Consider the following 19,565-nt stretch of genomic DNA (forward strand, 5'->3'; position numbering starts at 1 on the left):
GGCTGTCTGGTGCAGTCTTAACAACCTGGAGCTCAACACGCTCAAAACTGTGGAGATGATCATGGACTTCAGGAGAAACCCCCCTGCTCTCCCCCCACTCACCATCATGAACAGCACTGTGACTGCAGTGGAGTCATTCAGATTCCTGGGCACCACCATCTCTCAGGACCTGAAGTGGGATATTCACATAGACTCCATTGTCAGAAAGGCCCAGCAGAGATTGTACTTTCTTCGCCAGCTGAGGAAGTTCAACCTGCCACAGGAGCTACTGAAACAGTTCTACTCCGCCATCATTGAATCCATCCTCTGCACTTCAAGAACTGTCTGGTTCAACTCAGCTACCAAATCTGACCTCAGAAGACTACGGAGGGTAGTCCGTACTGCTGAGCGAATCATTGGTACAACCCTCCCCACTCTCCAAGAGCTGTACTTATCCAGAGTGAGCAAAAGGGCTGGTAAAATCACTCTGGACCCCTCACATCCAGCACACTCCCTCTTTGAACTGTTACCGTCTGGTCGACGCTACAGAGCTCTGAGCACCAGAACGACCAGACACAGGAACAGTTTCTTCCCTCAGGCAATCCATCTCATGAACACTCAACAATAAACGTGGAACACACAACTATAATACATTATCCATTCACCACACTCACTTATTTTATTTTTATTTTCTCATTTCTAATTTGCATATACTTGACCTGTACATGCATAGTTGTCTATATTATATATATATTTTTTTCTGCTTTGTACATTGCCTATTTGGATATGAAAGTGAAAGTGAAGTGAAGTGAAAGTGAAGTGACATTCAGCCAAGTATGGTGACCCATACTCGGAATTCGTGCTCTGCATTTAACCCATCCAACGTGCACACACACAGCAGTGAACACACACACACCGTGAACACACACCCGGAGCAGTGGGCAGCCATTTATGCTGCGGCGCCCGGGGAGCAGTTGGGGGTTCGGTGCCTTGCTCAAGGGCACCTCAGTCGTGGTATTGAGGGTGGAGAGAGCGCTGGACATTCACTCCCCCCACCTACAATCCCTGCCGGCCGGGGACTCGAACCCGCAACCTTTGGATTACAAGTCCGACTCTCTAACCATTAGGCCACGACTTCCCACAAATTTGTATATTATTCTTTTATTATCTGTGTCCTTGCACTGTGGAGCTTCTGTCACAACAACAAATTCCTTGTATGTGTAAACATACTTGGCCAATAAAGCTCATTCTGATTCTGATTCTCTTTTTGCGACTGTTGAGAGACTGACAACCCCCCCCCCCCAAGTCAGATTCCCAGTGAAATGCTCTCCGATAGCAAATGTAATAAGTTTGCTTCCTTCTTTTCTGAGAAGATCAATAATATCAGAAAGGAGATTGGCACATCCTCAAGTTATGCAGAGGTCTCACAGATTTCTGTGCAATTTCAAAAAGAAGTGACTATGCCTGTTTTTGGAGCAATTGATAGCAAAATTTTGGAAGAAATAGTACAGCATCTTAAATCGTCAACCTGCTATCTTGACTCACTTCCCACATCATTTTTCAAAAGTGCGCACTTCTAAGAGATCATTTTTAAAAAGTTCACCACTTCTAAGAGATCAGCTTTCTAAATTAACTATTTAGAAAGCTGATCTCTTAGAAGTGGTGAATGCCTCACTTCTTTCCAGGACTTTTACAAACTCCCTTAAAACTGCAGTTGTTAAGCCCCTTCTGAAAAAGTGCAATCTTGATAACACCTTGTTGAGCAGCTATAGACCAATATCAAATCTTCCGTTCATAGGTAAGATTAGTGTTGTCAAAAGACTCGGTACTTCTGTACCAAGTCGGTACAAAAAAAATTAAAACGTCACGGTACCAGGTTTTTTTAAGTACTGGTGGTACGAGTACCCGGTCTACCCGGTTCTTGACACGTACGGCCCTATGATTTCCGCAATGCAGAAAACGCGGACGGAATCTCGGAATCAAGTTATAAAAACGGAATTTACAGTTTAGCACGTTTGGATGAATGAATCAAAAGTAGGTCATTACATTTAAATCAAATCGCGACATGGACTAAAATCTGTAAATATTAAGCCGCAAAAGTCGATTCAAATATGAATCCTGCATGTTTTAAGAGTCTCTGTGTGAATGAATGAATGGCAGAGATGTGCGTTTTTTTTTTTTTTTATACATACACTGAAGCGCACCTGACGCTCGCGGTGATTTCATCATCTACCGTCTCAATGAGGACATAAATACATAAACAACATCTCCAGAACTGCTCTGAGAGTCACTTCATGAGCATTTTACCATTTAAGTAAAACCAGCGTCATATCATATAGCTAGACACAGAAATTTAAATGTATTCACGACAACCCGTCAAAATAAAATTTATCTTAAAGACATTGTGCCAGAAATTTATTACTATTATTTAGTAGAATGTATGTGATACTATTACTACTGTTGACTGTTAATAAATCTTTATTTTTAAAGAAATAATCACACAATATTTCTTCCATATTTCAATCTTAATAGTAAATCCCCTTTATTTACCAAAAAAATTAAATGCGTTTAAATTTCATTAATTAAAAGACAAATTAAATTTGGGTGAAACTTGTTTACTGTTTTTCATACTTATATTACTTGTAGAAAAACTTGAAATTTTAAATAAGTATAAAGAATGGCTTTGATTCTTGTACATTTTATTTTTGTTTGACTTTATAAATAAAAATAGTGTGTTTTTTTAATTAGCATGTTTTTGTGTTTTGCTTTGGTACCGAGAACCGTGGATTTTCACTGGTATCGGTACCGAATACTGAAATTTTGGTACCGTGACAACACTAGTTAAGATTATTGAAAAGGTAGTTTTTAATCAGCTGAACAACTACTTAAACTCAAATGGATACTTGGACAATTTTCAGTCTGGTTTCCGAGCGCATCAAAGCACAGAGACTGCAATCATTAAGATAATAAATGATATTCGCTTTAATTCTGATTCCGGCAAAATATCAGTGCTGGTACTATTAGATCTTAGTGCTGCGTTTGACACTGTCGATCATAACATACTTCTAGAGAGACTAGAAAACTGGGCCGGGCTTTCTGGGATGGCACTCAAATGGTTCAGCTCATACTTAGAAGGGAGAGGTTATTATGTGAGTATAGGAGAGCATAAATCTAAGTGGACGGCCATGACTTGCGGAGTCCCACAAGGCTCAATTCTTGCACCGCTATTGTTTAGCTTGTATATGCTTCCACTAAGTTAGATAATGAGAAATAACCAAATTGCCTCTCACAGCTATGCTGATGATACCCAGATTTACCTAGCCTTATCTCCAAATGACTATAGCCCCATTGACTCCCTCTGCCAATGACATTGATGAAATGAACAGTTGGATGTGCCAAAACCTTCTTCAGTTAAACAAGGAGTAAACTGAAGTCATTGCATTTGGAATGCATACCTTGCCTCTAGGGGTCAAACAACTAAAAATCAAGTAAAAAATCTTGGGGTGATTCTGGAGACAGATCTTTGTTTTAGTTGTCATGTTAAAGCAGTAACTAAATCATCATACTATCACCTCAAAAACATTGCAAGAATTAGATGCTTTGTTTCCAGTCAAGACTTGGAGAAACTTGTTCATGCCTTTATCACCAGCAGGGTGGATTATTGTAATAGTCTTCTCACCGGCCTTCCCAAGAAGACCATTAGACAGCTGCAGCTCATCCAGAATGCTGCTGCCAGGATTCTTCTAGAACCAGAAAATCTGAGCATATCACACCAGTCCTCAGGTCCTTACATTGGCTTCCAGTTACATTTAGGATTGATTTTTAAGTACTTTTACTCGTTTATAAGTCACTCAATGGCCTAGGACCTAAATATATTGCTGATATGCTCACTGAATATAAATCTAACAGACCACTCAGATCATTAGGATCGAGTCAGTTAGAAATAGCAAGGGTTCACACAAAACAAGGGGAGTCCGCTTTTAGCTATTATGCCGCCCACAGTTGGCACTAGCTTCCAGAAGAGATCAGATGTGCTAAAACATTAGCCACATTTAAATCCAGACTCAAAACTCATCTGTTTAGCTGGCCATTTGTTGAATTAGCACTGTGCTATGTCCGAACTGACTGCACTGTATTTTATGTATAATAATTCTCTTAACTGTTTTAAATTCATTTTAAATCTATTTCTATATCATTTTAAAATCCCTTGTTTTTATTATTATTTTTAATTCTTTGTTTTTATTGCTGTGATTATTATTTTTAATGACTATTTCACTTTCTTTTACGTAAAGCACTTTGAATTACCACTGTGTATGAAATGTACTATAAATAAACTTGTCTTGCCTTACTGTAAAACTGATTTGGCACAATCTGTTCTGTATAAAGCATTATATAAATAAAGGTGACTTGACTGTTGCAAATTAAATTAGATTATAATAGTGAGATTGTTTAATACAATGTTTAATTAATTGTTTTCCAATAATAATAACCACAGAAAGGTTATATAGCAATTTATTGGGCTGTTCAGCTTTAAGAATGTTGCCCATAATGCTGTGCGAAACTGAGCTAGAAGGATGAGAAAGTGAACTATTCAATAAGTATGCGCTGTTGAATTCATCCCTGTATAATCCTGTGAAACTTGAGTAAATAATTTATTTTTATAATAACAATGTAATTGTTTTTAATAATAATAAGTCAGTGGTCATTATTGCTTGCTAAGCAATGAAAATATGACAAGCTTTTGGTGCCAAAACCTGGGAAATGAGCAAACAACATCCGAAATGGTGTAGCGCCTTGAAAAGCGCCTTGTGTTTGGGTTCCACAACACAACTTTTGCAAGACGTTGAAATGGAGGTAGACAAAGAAGGTCTGGTCATTGACCGATTATATGAACTTTTAGCCCTGTTATCTGCAAAAGATGAAACGTGGCTGGAGTTGGATATCAGAATAGAAGAAGGGGCAGACGCTGATGATTTGGAAAATGAAATCGCTGATGTTGAGTAGTATAAAGACCAAGTCATCACTGTGAAAGCATGTGAGCACAGAGTGATACAGAGAAGCCAGAAAAGCAGCACAGAGCCCTAACTACACAGACAAACAGTTAAGATACTCAAGTTACTCAACAAATTTAATTTAATTTCATTCCTATTGGTCAGTGAGCTCAGCTTAGCCTGACAAGTTTGCCTGACCTGAACCAGGTTAGCTTTCCAGCATAAGAAGTTACAGTGACTGAGGTTGATCTTTGTTAAATTTGCTTTATGGAAGCAAATAATTTGACAGTGAGTCAGACTAACTGAAATAAGTCTGGCCTATTTTGTAAACTTGTTTTATGAAACAGGCCTCGAGGCGTTAGTTAATTTATGATTTGCTGTCTGTCTGAACCAAAGAAATATATTTTTTTTCATTGCATCATATTGCATCGAATCGCATTGTGTTGAATTGAATCGAATCGAAATCGAATCGCACTGCATCGTAATAGGGGTGAATCGTATCACATTGCATCGCATCGCTAGCTGCTTCACATGCATCTTAAATGTATCGTATCGTTGGCTATGCATCGAGATGCGTATCACATCGGCCTCAGTTATGGAGATGCACATCCCTGCTACAGAGACATCATAGCCAGCGGCAAATGTCAGAAAGACTAGCTAAAGGCCCGTACACACCGAGACGAATATCGGCGCGTGTTATTCGCCAGCGCTTTTCAAAACGTTTTTTTGTGTTCACACCCAAGCGATTTTCGCTGACGATGAGCCGAGTGAACATGCAAATTCATTCCCTGTCATTAGATGGCACTTAATGTAAAACAGAAATACCCCGGTACACAAGGTGGCGCTGCGCAACTTTACGCTTCTGACACTCGCTTGTCACTCAGAAGAAGAGAGCAAGTATTTATGCGCTTGTCAAAATCATACAAAGAAAACATGGATATTTCAAGCACCAGTAGCTACAGCAGCTCCAGCGATGAAGAAATTATTGTTCTGTTGAATGAGGCAGTGTAGACGCTACTTGGTGTATATCTTCTTCGTCGTTACGTATGTGTGCTCGGCAAGACCGTTTTGTGTTTGAGCGCCTCCAAGTTGTGTTTTACTGTAACTTCAGCAGCTCTTGGTGTATATCTTCTTCGTCGTTACGTATGTGTGCTCGGCAAGACCGTTTTGTGTTTGAGCGCCTCCAAGTTGTGTTTTACTGTAACTTCAGCAGCTCCAGACACGTGAGCAAAAGCGCCAATCTCATTGGTCGGATAGTTTTTGACTCGGCGCGTCAAACCAAAAAAAACGAACCCGAGGCGTTTTTTTAAAAATGACGCTTTTACGCTTGGCGTTTTTCGCATCGGTGTGCACACTCACATTGGCTCCCTTCATTTAGTCACGAGGCGTTAAACGTCGGCGAATATCGCGCGAGAAATTCGTCCCGGTGTGAACAGGCCTTTAGGCTGCTCTAGGCGGATACATGAGCACTGAGCGCCCGGTGATCACTTGGAGCTCTGAAATCGGCAAAGCAAATTTTCAAATAGGCGCTATCTTTATAAATAAACCGCAGATTTGAGTTTTAAACAATTACATTCTCGCCTGAAAAACTACATTTCATGACACAATAACAGTATTATTTTGAAAATTAAGCGGGTTTTTGGGCAATGACGTCCACAAGAAAAGAAAAGAATGCATATACAGAATGAGGAGTTACGTCACATTCTCTTCACTCCGCGTTGCATTTCGGGAAGGCACTGCCATATTAGCAGGATACCCTGTCCGTTTCCATGGTTACTTCTCATTCTTTATATGGATAACTGCTTATCTTTAGTTTTGTTTTTGCCTTTAAGTTAAACAATTATTCATTCTTCATTGTATCGTTTGCAGGGAACAGAAGCTAATTTATCGCAGTGCATGATAATTCGATTTTTTTTCCTCTTAGGTTTTGTAGAATTTCATTTACTGTGTTGATCTGATTACCGTGAAAACATTGTCACCCGCTGGACGCTCGTTGCTGTTTCAGCCGTCATATTAAATTATCCAAATAAAAGTGTGTTCAACAAGCTGACAGAAGTCAATCTATTTCTTTGTTGGAAACTTTTAAATGACAAAGTATAATTGTTGTCATTATAAATATAAATTTTTCCATGGCCACGGAAGAGAATCAGAGATTGTGGGTCACATTCAGAGTGTCACAAACTCGCTGTATTTTTATATTTATGTCAACAAATGACAAGCAAAATCTAATCCCTAGGAGCAGTTTTATATCATTTTAAAATGCTGGTTAAACGTACGTGATGCTAAAAGACATGCAGTTGAGCCATAATATTAACGTGACATGTTTAAACAAAGCGTTTTCCTCTGTTTAGAAAACCGTGAAGTAGAAAGCGCTTATGGATTAAGACAGTGATATTTAAATGTTCATGTTTTGGGTTGATAGTTAGTTGAATAATAAGAGTTCTGTTAATAGAAATGACATACCGTGAGCCTCAAACACCAGTGTTTCCTCCTTCTTATGTAAATCTCATGAATAAAAAAGACCACTGAAAAATAGGCGAATCGGAACATAACACCGACTGTGATGTAACAGTAGGGATCACTAATAGTTACGCCCCCAACATTTTCATATACCCGCCCATGTTCTAGGCCAACAATCAGAATTTCTGCAGGTATTGTGAAGAAACAAGCGAGGGCAACAGAGAAAATGGCAGATCATGGAAATAAATGTTATGTTCCAGGCTGTGCAGGGGATGTGAAGCGCAGGGATGGGTTGGTGTCTGTACTCAGAAAGGTACGGAATTCAAATAATGCGTTCTAATAAAATAACGCGAGCCACTAAAGGGACATAGTTAGCTCCTTGCCTGTGCTAGCCTGTTACATTGCAGTACATACGATTTCACTTACCACATAAACAGAGTAAGGAGAGATGACTGAGGATGATGGCGAATGATTTACAGATCCTGAGCACCACTGACAAGAATCTGATCTTGTAAAATGTGTGGTAAATACTGCCGCTCCATAGTACAAACAGAGTTCATGCGATCGCTAATCTCGAAAGTAAAAGTAAAAATCGATCGTGCATTTGAAAGTAGTTTCAGTGCCCCGCATATTAATAGCGGCTCCCTGATGCCCGCATTTTATAATTACCCGACGATATAACTGCGAGAGAAAGTATTGAAATAGATATTTTCCTCCCTGCGTTTCCTTCCTGCTGTTTGAGCTAGTGAAATGAGCCGCACTGTGAAACAGCCAATGAGAGCAGAGCTCAACATTGAGCAGCATTGTGAAACAGCCAATCAGAGCAGAGCTCAACATTATTACTCATGACCCTTCCAAATAAGCCAATAAAAGACAGTTTCGTTCTAGGGATAAATCCTAGGGTTGTAAATGCACATGTAAAACCGTTTCTGGAGAATTGTTGCCCTTACCTAAGCCACATACCTTCTATGTAGATATCAGAGAACAATTTAAAATATTGTATCAATGCATTCTATGGCAGTGACTAACAGATTTACTATTCGGCGTCTTCTAAGCGACCTGCTTCCTTTGGTGTTTTTAGACAGAAAAAAGGTGAAAAAACATACTGTTTTATCCAGTTTTCTCTCAGAATGATGATATGAGTTACCATTACAATTCTCAATGCAGCATGAATGACATACAATGCTGACATTTTTCACAATCACAACAAAAAAATCAAATACTGCCCTAAACTCAATAAAGGAAGGGCAGCTCATCCTGCAAGTATGGCAGATAAACAAAGCAGTTTACCAGTACTCAACGCGGCGTTACGTCACATTCTCATTCTCTATTGAGAAACGGCTATTGTGTGTGTGAAAATATAAAATTATAATATACACTTATATGTCTTTGTGTTTGCGCACTCTGATGTAAATAAGCCCAACACTCATAGACAGCAGAGCAAAACGAGTGAAGGAGAAGCTTCATCCCCTTGTATCACGCAAAAGTGACGATTCTAGTCAACCAATCAATGTTCTGCAGTGAGTTTAGCTCCACCCTTTTGGTACCCTTTATTGTGCAAGGTACCCCAATGGAAGGGCACCAAAAAAGTGGTATGGTGCGGTTTGCTATTTTGGTACCATTCACAAATTCTGACATAATTGCGTACCGTACCATACTGGACTGAACCGTACCTCTCGGTGGAAACGAGCCATTAGTGTTTGATAACTTCAGTTTCAATTTCTGTATATTTCGGCTGAAGGGCACTGTGAAGATCGTTTTCAGTTAACTTAAATGATAAGTTATTTCTTTAAAGTCTAATAAATGTTCAAATTGATAGCTCTCAATTATACTGTAATATTGAATGGCTATAGTCAATGGTTAAAAGGCACCTATTATGCCCCTTTTTTACAAGATGTGATATTGGTCTTGGGTGTCCCCAGTATGTGTCTGTAAAGTTTCAACCCAAAATACCCAACATATTATGTATTATAACAGCTGGAAAATTACATTTTTGGGGTGTGTCTAAAAGAAGAGTTTTGGAGTGTATCGCTTTAAATGCAAATGAGCTGCCCACCGTCTCCAGAAGAGGGTGTGCGTATACGTCTCTCTGCATTGCATATCTACAGCATTAAACAACCGGTAGAAGAAACATAACTGAGAGCGAGAGAACCAGTGTTTAGCCGTACATATGGGAAGCCAAATGCACTGAAAGTAGGATGAAACAGCGCAATGTTACAGAGCTCGCTCTGCGCTGACCTGTCATTGGCGCGGATCAATTGACCGAGGCACGCTACCGAAATAATCTTGCACTACGAACTGCGCAAACTAATGTTTAAACTTTAATCTTGCACTAAACAAACCGCGCTGATCAGTTAAAAAATACTTAATTTACGCACACAAATACGGTTAAAACGCTAAGCATTATAACTACAACGACATTCGACAAAGGAGTCTGGATTGATACACATATTTAGGTAGATTTTGAGGCGCATTACCTTGAAAAATGAAAGTAATCCACTGCGTCCTCAGCAGCTCAGATGTTGGGAGAAAATGAAGACTCTTATGTTCAGTCTTACATCCAAACACAGAGCATCGGGATTGCTGGCTAGACATTGTTGACGTTACAGCTGCTCGAGCGTGGAGAAAATGGCGGACAACGTACAACCGCTGAGGACAGAAACTATAGCAATGCAGAGCTGTCAATTAACCCCCATGGCCCAGCCCCATCCAGTGTGACGTCACACTGCATTAGAATCACAACGGCAGGCCTAGTGAGACCGACTTGGTTTAAAGGGGATTAAAAAATGAGGTGTGGGTGGATTTTTATCATTGTAGGGTGGTTGTGTTCACACACTGCAAACACACTTTTATGTCCAAACACCATGTAAGAAGTGGATTTTGCATAATATGTGCCCTAAAATATTAGGGGGGAAAACTTTTTTTATAGAGACATCAGTAGTATTGGTATCAGTGATACTGGTCGTCAGTCATAAAAAAAAAAGATGCTATTAAACAAATATAAAAAATATAATAAAAATAAAAATATACTGTTTTTATGTTGTTTGTACATTCATTTGAAGATTTAATGTGAAATTATTGCAATACAAAAGTATATTTAAAAACTTTAATGTTAGGTGGGATTAATCGCGATTAATTTCAGAAAAAAAGGGCAATTAATTAGTTGTTTTTTTAATCAATTGATAGCACATTGTATAAATAATATTTATATAATTTTGTGAACTGTAAACACAAAATTAACTGTAAAATTAATTATTTTCCAGGAAAAGTGTGAATGTGAATGAAAGTGAAATTAGTGTACTTTTTAAATTGAATATAAGTAAAGCTGACTTCTAATCTTTATTGGACATGCCATTGCCTCTGAGCCAGAACCTAATATGACATACAGAGGGTAAAATAAGTACCTGAACACATCACCATTTTTCTCAATAAATATATTTCTAAAGGTGTTATTGACATGAAATGTTTACCAGATGCCGATAACAACCCAACTATTCCATACATACAAAGAAAACAAAACAAATAAGTTCAGAAATTAATTTATGTGTAATAAAAAGAAATGACAGGGAAAAAGTATTCACTACTGAAATTTATTTAATACTTCATACAAAAGCCTTTGTTGGTCATGACAGCTTCAAGAGGCCTCCTGTATGGAGAAGCCGGGTGTGCCTCACACATCCTGAAAAGTGAAGCTGCGGGCTCTTTGATCGCCCCCTGGTGGCTGGCTGCAGTACAGGTCATAAACCCTGACCTCTCCATATAAACTAATGGGACTTGAGTCAAAATCAAAAAATAAATTACACTTCCAATACAATTTTCCGAAATATGGTTTTGGTCTTTTAAGGTAGTTATCACGCTGATACATGTTCAATTGTTCGTTTTTGTGATAAGTTTATTTTAGCTAGTAATTTGATGCTATAAAATGGGCGTGTCTATATGGTTGATTGGGTCTGTGGGAGTTTGGGCGGGAGTTTGATCCCGCGGCTCCACCTCACGACACTACTGCACAGACTCTGGTTCCAAATGATGTCATGATGATTCTCTCGTCCATCTTTTTTTACAGTCTAAGGGAGAAACTAGCCGCATGCATTGTTCAGGTGTGATTTTGGCCCATTCTTCCACAGAAACAGTCTTCAAATCTTGAAGGTTCTGTGGGCCTCTTCTATGAACTCTGATCTTCAGTTCTTATTTTCTATTGCATTCAAGTCAGGTGAGTGGCTGGGCCATTCTAGCAGCATTAAGGCCTAAGTTTACTTCGCTTTTTACGCATACACTAGGGACAGCTTACAGTGCACGTGACGTGAATTGCGTCATCAGAACAGTAGCACTCGATTTTTGTAACCGCGAGTACTTTGTACGCTCAGGTCGCACATGCGCACTGAAGTTATTTTGCAGTAATAATGTTTTCAACACTGCATAAAACTGTCCCGGGCCGTTGTTTCACAGTAGAAAACGAAACTAAAGAGATGGACAACCCCAACAAAATTGTGGAGACTGCAACGACAGATGCTTACATTGACGAGTGCTTGTGAGCCAGAGGGTATGAGACAGCGCAGCTTTGGTTTAAAAGAGTTAAAAAATATTTGTTATCAGTCATGACTTAAGGGGGAAAAATAAAGCAATTGAGAGTTTCCTTGGCTGTGTTAGGGATCATTGGCCGTTTCTCAATATGCATTCTTCAGTAATCTTGCGTCCTTGTGTTCTACGTCATCATCAACCATCGAAGTTCAGTTCCAATACTCAAGAACGCAAGTACAGAGGACGCATGCAAGTGCCTGGATGTGTTCTTGAAATTGAGGATGCATCGAGTGCAGACTTGAGAGAATCGAGCCATTAGAAATCCCAGAAGACGCTGTGGGCGGACGGTGTACGGAAGCCTGAAAGCTTTAAACTCGCTCTCGCAAATACTGGACGGCTCCTGAAATTAAAAATGTATAATTTTGCTTTGCTTAATTTTAATAAAGTTTTAAGACCCGGAGAAAGTCTGTAGTATTTTTATTGGCATATATAAATTAGGTAACACTTTATTTCGAGTGCACTTTACACATTCTACTAACAGTAAGTAACTTTCCAACTACATGTTAACTAGCAGTCATTAGAGTATTAGTAGACTGCTTAATATCTTCTAACACTTTATTTGGATGGGTCCACAACATACAACATACTGACTATGAGAAACTTTGCAAGTATATGTCAGCTTATTCTACTAACCCTAAACCTAACCTAACAATCTACTCTGAGAGGTAGTAGACATGTAGTTGCAAATTAATGAGAATTAGTTGACAGGTTGTTGACGTAGTTACAAAGTTACTTATAGTTAGTAGAATGTCTAAAGTGGACTATCAAAATACCAAAAATTAATCTTAACATAGTCTTAGTTAAACATATAACGATAAAATAAAACGATATACAATTATAAGAAAATAATAGGCTATCTATAATAGTATATGTTTTAATAAGTTATGACATTTGTTTGTAATGTTATGTTATATTTATTGTTCATTGGCTGCTGCTTATGTTGAAATTATGCGGTCAGTTAAGCAAGAACGCATCTCAATTCTCACAAAGATGCGTTCTGTTCTCACATCCTTCCAAGTTTGTTCTTCCAAGGAAGCTTGGCAAGACCGGTCTCCACAAAAACACAAGTCCATTCTCTGCATTCTTGGAATTGAGAAACAGCCAGTTTCAGTCTTGCTGAAATGTCCACCCTTCTTTCATCTTCATCACCCTGGTAGGTGTTGGGACTGAACCAGCTAATATTAATTTCCACTGACAAGGGGCAGGATTGCTTTCTAATTACTGATAGATTTCAGCTGGTGTCTTGGCTTTCCATGCCTTTTTGCACCTCCCTTTCTTTGTGTGTTCAGTACTTTTTCCCTGTGTCATTCCATTTTATTATACATAACTTAATTTGAACTGATTTGTTTTGTTTTCTTTATATGTATGGATTACTTGGGTTGTTACCAACATCTGGTGAAAATATCATGTCAACAGCACCTTTAGAAATATAAATACTGACAAAAATAGTGACGTGTACAATATTTATTTTACCCGCTGTACTGATACAATGCAGTACAGTACAAAGTTCTTTAGTTATCTAAGTGCTATTAATAAAGGTAATACAAGTGCTATTGTGACACAATAGAGATTCTAACCAAACTGATTATGGACTATTTCACAAGATCTGAATCCGAGTAACCTTTTTGCACAAAGTTCAAGACTGCTACCTTGCACAATCCTGAGTGGTCTTATTAAACTGTTTGTGCCAGATCATTTATAATATATATTGTAAATACTTAATTATAAATATATTTAAAATATTTTTCATATATAGTATTTTATCATACTCATTACGTGCATACAGGGTTAGGTTTACAATTAGGTTAATCTGTGCTTCTAGGTCTCTTCACTTTAGGGCTGTCGCGATTCATCGATTTTAGACGACTAGTCGATTTTTTAAAATCATCAACTTTTTTGCTCGCTTGACTAACTGGCAAAATACTGGAAGTGGCGCATTTCACAGACGAGAATCAATAAAACACATTATTAGACTATTTTCCAAGGCTGCATGATATATTAAATAATTAAGCATAATTGTGAATTCACAAACGCTATGATTTAATTAAATAATTACATGCGATGCAGTTATAACACAGAGCTTTAATTATTTACATGCGTGTAGGTTAAGTATGTGCGTCTCACAGCAGCTCCGTTCACATTAGTTCCGCAGAAACGTATCATTTACATGTGTGGAGCGTCTCAAACTCCATCTCTGCATGTTGTTGTGAGTTTGGGTTTATTATAGCGTTCATCTGGGAACACAACGTGCGCCATTTCATCAGATTTGTAAGGTAAATCATTGTATAATTTAAACCTTTGAAGCAAAAACAGAATGCTCTGATTTTAGCTTTGGAGTATGTCAAGTATGTCACGATTTACACTTTCGTGGATGTCAAACTTTCTACCAACTTTGGTAACCATCTGACTGTCCCCCTTTTTAAAGGTAATCATTGCCCCTCCATGTGTTGCCCTTGCTACTAAGAAAATGTCATGTGGGTACGAAGGCTGTGCTCTGTGATATGAGCACAGAGGACAGCTCCCTTAGCTGTGCTCTGTGATGTCGTCCAGTGTCGTCTTCATTGTGCCATTCCGCTGCACTTTGTTCCATCGGCTAGTTCCACCGAATGAGTCTCAGGTTGAAAAGACCTGTCAAAGGTTTTGAACTTTCTGATGTCGTTCACGATGTGAGATGCCGCTCCGGCGTCCATGATGCCTTTCTTCTTTACGTTGTCTGGCGGTCTTTCATACTCTGAGTGTTCGGCTTTGAAGAAGTGGTCTTGCTTTAGCTTTAGAGTATGCAGATAGCCTAGGAATCTTGTTTCCCAAAGATCATATTTATCTTCCGGTCCATCAAACAAAAGCTGCGGTACCTGGAATCCTGCTGCTCTACTCGCCATTTTGTGGAGCCGCCGTCTTTTTGCTTCCTTTTAGCTTTACTGAATAATGCGTAATACGTCGCGTATAACTTGCTCAAAAACGCTTGCTTGCTTCCGTGACTGGGCACATAACCTGTTGAGCTCGAGTGCGCAGTTCACCATCACTCGATTACGAAAACAAAAGCAGAACGTTGCTCATGGTCTATTCACCTCTTCGACATGCTCTTTTATTAAGCATAAACTTTTCACAACAAATCCGCATCAGCTCTAGTAAAACATAGAGACGTAAAACACGTAACAACATGTCATCACTCCTTTACCATAATACCTTCAAATAAAACAATAGGTAATTTGTCTGATACCGTAATGCAATGTATAAGAGTGCAAAACTTAACAATAATACAAAATTGTTAACAATAATACTTAACAATAATACAAAACAATAATACAAAAAAACTGCTCATGCTACATGTGTGTAGCATCTTTGCTTGTATCAGGATTAAAATGAAGTGGTTGCCTCGGATTTCAAATGGCAACAGATTTTTATTTTTTTATTTTTTTATGTTTAGTAGTAGCAACTGCCAATTTCTGCAAATACTGTTTTATGGCCAGGAAAATATCTTTATGGCTGGTATTTTTTCTCCAGTCAACGGTCAGTGGCAGGTGTGACAAAATGTTACTTTTATGTCCTGCTTGCAAGTGTAAAAATTAGGACAAAAGTGTTGTAATTTTCCTTATGTAAAGTAAACTAATACACCAATGAAATACTAATTTTCATTTATTTTACAGTGCAGTTGTTTTACAATATATGGCTATTATAATTATATGATTAATAATAATATAAAATTATTATTATTGTAACGTAATTGTTTGACTTCCTACAACACTAGAGTGAAATGTAATTTAGACTGAGACACTACACTCACCTAAAGGATTATTAGGAACACCATACTAATACTGTGTTTGACCCCCTTTCGCCTTCAGAACTGCCTTAATTCTACATGGCATTGATTCAACAAGGTGCTGAAAGCATTCTTTAGAAATGTTGGCCCATATTGATAGGATCTTGCAGTTGATGGAGATTTGTGGGATGCACATCCAGGGCACGAAGCTCCCGTTCCACCACATCCCAAAGATGCTCTATTGGGTTGAGATCTGGTGACTGTGGGGGCCATTTTAGTACAGTGAACTCATTGTCATGTTCAAGAAACCAATTTGAAATGATTCGAGCTTTGTGACATGGTGCATTATCCTGCTGGAAGTAGCCATCAGAGGATGGGTACATGGTGGTCATAAAGGGATGGACATGGTCAGAAACAATGCTCAGGTAGGCCGTGGCATTTAAACGATGCCCAATTGGCACTAAGGGGCCTAAAGTGTGCCACGAAAACATCCCCCACACCATTACACCAACACCACCAGCCTGCACAGTGGTAACAAGGCATGATGGATCCATGCTCTCATTCTGTTTACGCCAAATTCTGACTCTACCATCTGAATGTCTCAACAGAAATCGAGACTGATCAGACCAGGCAACATTTTTCCAGTCTTCAACCGTCCAATTTTGGTGAGCTCGTGCAAATTGTAGCCTCTTTTTCCTATTTGTAGTGGAGATGAGTGGTACCCGGTGGGGTCTTCTGCTGTTGTAGCCCATCCTCCTCAAGGTTGTGCGTGTTGTGGCTTCACAAATGCTTTGCTGCATACCTCGGTTGTAACGAGTGGTTATTTAAGTCAAAGTTGCTCTTCTATCAGCTTGAATCAGTCGGCCCATTCTCCTCTGACCTCTAGCATCAACAAGGCATTTTCGCCCACAGGACTGCCACATACTGGATGTTTTTCCCTTTTCACACCATTCTTTGTAAACCCTAGAAATGGTTGTGCGTGTAAATCCCAGTAACTGAGCAGATTGTGAAATACTCAGACCGGCCCGTCTGGCACCAACAATCATGCCACGCTCAAAATTGCTTAAATCACCTTTCTTTCACATTCTGACATTCAGTTTGGAGTTCAGGAGATTGTCTTGACCAGGACCACACCCCTAAATGCATTGAAGCAACTGCCATGTGATTGGTTGATTAGATAATTGCATTAATGAGAAATTGAACAGGTGTTCCTAATAATCCTTTAGGTGAGTGTATATCACTACTAAAAAGAGGGTTGAGTCCCCTTTCAATATCAGGTACAATCAGTGGCGTAACATTGCTTTGAAAAGTGGTGGGGACACCGCACAGCTCGTTTTGCTATTTGTTTATTTAATAACCGAATTTACTTGGGGACTGAGTTCAGAGTTGGAAATGCACTTAATTTTCACTTCGATGTACACATGCATCACATTCACAAATATGTCTATAAACATCCAAATAAGCAAAACGTAACATTCACAATGTTGTTACATTTTGCTTATCACAACACATCCAGGGTAGCTAATATCAATCAAAATACGCAAGATAAATATGGTGAACTTACCATTTCATGGTCAGCTCAGCTGCAGCGTATTCATTAATTGCACAATTGTGTGTGTGTGTGTGTATTACGATTCATTCTACTTTGAATTACTTGCATATTTTCTCTTAATACCAGCCGGACAACTTGCTAAAAGCAGGTGTGATCGATGCACGCGCTGAACATGGAAGAATCAACATTACGTCAAGAGTCAAGACAAGCCCACAAAATGTTTCCTCATCCAATCAAATAATTTAACCAATCCTGAACTACGCAAAACCTTGTGCAAAACATGAATGAGAGTTAATTTGTGTTTAAAATGGTTAAACTACCTTTATTAATTAAATAATTAAATAAATGAAATTGTTTTGACAAATCTTTTTTTTTATGACGTTTTTATAAAAGCTCTATTTTTTCCTCCCCCACCCCACATGTAAAGGCTAGTTAACGGTAAATGTTGCTACCTATAGCATAAATGTTAAAACATCAACAAAATGTCCAAAAGAAAGTGTGGAAGTGATATAAGAAGCTTTTTAGTGAAGCATCCACGCACAGTAAGTTACTTTGCTTAACACGAAAACACATTATATTTAACTTACGTGAATATAGACATACTGTCGCTAATCATGTTTTTTGGCGGCCACTGGAGCGTGCTGTGATTTAATACAAAACTGAATTAAAGGACTATGAACTAAAGTCATAACATAGAATTGTCTGTTCCCTAAAAGTGCTTTAACTATTATTCAGCCTTCAATGATGGACAAATGCCAATATTGCTTATGATTGCAAATGTAAACATTTAGATCCTGGGTTGAACTAGTAATTTTTTTCCCCAGAATCAGACAAATGTGCTTACTGACAAAGAACAAGAACAGGGAGCAGAAAATGTAGAGGTAAGAGTAAGACTAAAATACAGTATTAACATTGTAGACTACAAATAAATTTTAAAAGAGGTACAGGATCTGTAGTCTAATTATAGGGAAAGGAAACTACATATCCCATGACGCATATCGCGTATCTCGCGATAGTTTCACAACGAGACTTAATATTCATCTTTGAGGACGTTGAAAAGCTTCTGACCGGCGGAAAAATTTGTTAAATGAATGAATTAGATTATGAAGAGTGACGATTTGTAGATGGTGCTTTTCCTTTAATACATACCTTACGCAATCTATTTTTCAGTTACTTTTTAAAAGTGGTGGGGACAATATCGAGCCTGGTAAAAAGTGGTGGGGACATGTCCCACCCGTCCCACCCGTAAATTACGCCTATGGGTACAATTCAATTCACCAACTCTTTTCTTTGCTCAATTTGCATGGTGAACCTGGGTCTTAGATCTTAATTTTGAACTCCCAAAGTGCACCAGATAGATGAATTTTACTTTAAAATGTAAAAAAAATATTTCTCGGACCCCCCTAGATTATTACTAAGGTCCACCCACCACAGTTTCACAAAATCCTGTGGGAAAAACTGAGACATACATAACTACCCTTTGCAGGTTCCTCTGATAGAATTTATATTACTAATACTGCTGTTTTGTGACATGTTCTATGAATATAATAAAATTAGTATATAATAAATATTGATTCTGCAGATGCTAAGAGCAGACTGTATGTTTTTAACTGAATTAAAGCACACATGAGATAACTGCATGGCACTAAACTACATGGCACTATTTGCAAAGGCACAATTAATAACATCAGCATAGAAAAGTGATAAAAAGCACAAACCTCTTTCTCCAAATAGGCTGTCCACTATAGAATTCAACAGCCTGTCAATCTTTTCAAGGTGGTTCTAAAACACAAGAAAAGAGCAGAAAAACAAAACTGAGTTTTCACTTGAAGATGTATGGAGACCGCAGGCTTTGACTGTGTTTGCTCAGGTCTTAGTAACCTTCCGTTCCCCCCTGATGTATGTGCCTGACATAGTAACACAAACACAATCAAATTACAAACTATGCTTGCTTCAAGAAAAATGATACGTTGTGAATGCAGAGAGCTCAATAAACATTACACAACCACAAGTCACCTGCTCTGATCATTGTACAATGGCACTAGATTTTACATACGTGCATGAGTTATGCATATAGCCTTTACAGATCAAGTCAGGTGAACCAATCAAATTTTGTAAATTTGATAATGGAAAGCTTGTTTTGTTGTCAAATTCTTTAGCATTCAAACACAAATGCCTGAACACAAAGTTTTCTCCTCCAAGAAAAAAAAAAGCATCCTCTAATATGGCTTAAATTTCTCTTTAA

At 38.4% G+C, this 19,565-nt stretch overlaps 1 protein-coding gene across 1 annotated transcript in view; it reads right to left on the bottom strand.

The window, feature by feature from the left end:
* elovl2 (ELOVL fatty acid elongase 2) overlaps nucleotides 1–19,565 on the bottom strand; it is a 74,220-nt gene that overhangs the window by 41,708 nt on the left and 12,947 nt on the right. Inside the window, exon 2 of the mRNA XM_079406111.1 lies at nucleotides 19,039–19,102. Within this exon, the coding sequence (XP_079262237.1) occupies nucleotides 19,039–19,102 (64 nt within the window). The remainder of the gene's footprint in view (nucleotides 1–19,038; nucleotides 19,103–19,565) is intronic.

The sequence above is a fragment of the Barbus barbus genome (assembly GCF_936440315.1).
Source record: "Barbus barbus genome assembly, chromosome: 44".
In the NCBI taxonomy this organism is placed as follows: domain Eukaryota; kingdom Metazoa; phylum Chordata; class Actinopteri; order Cypriniformes; family Cyprinidae; genus Barbus; species Barbus barbus.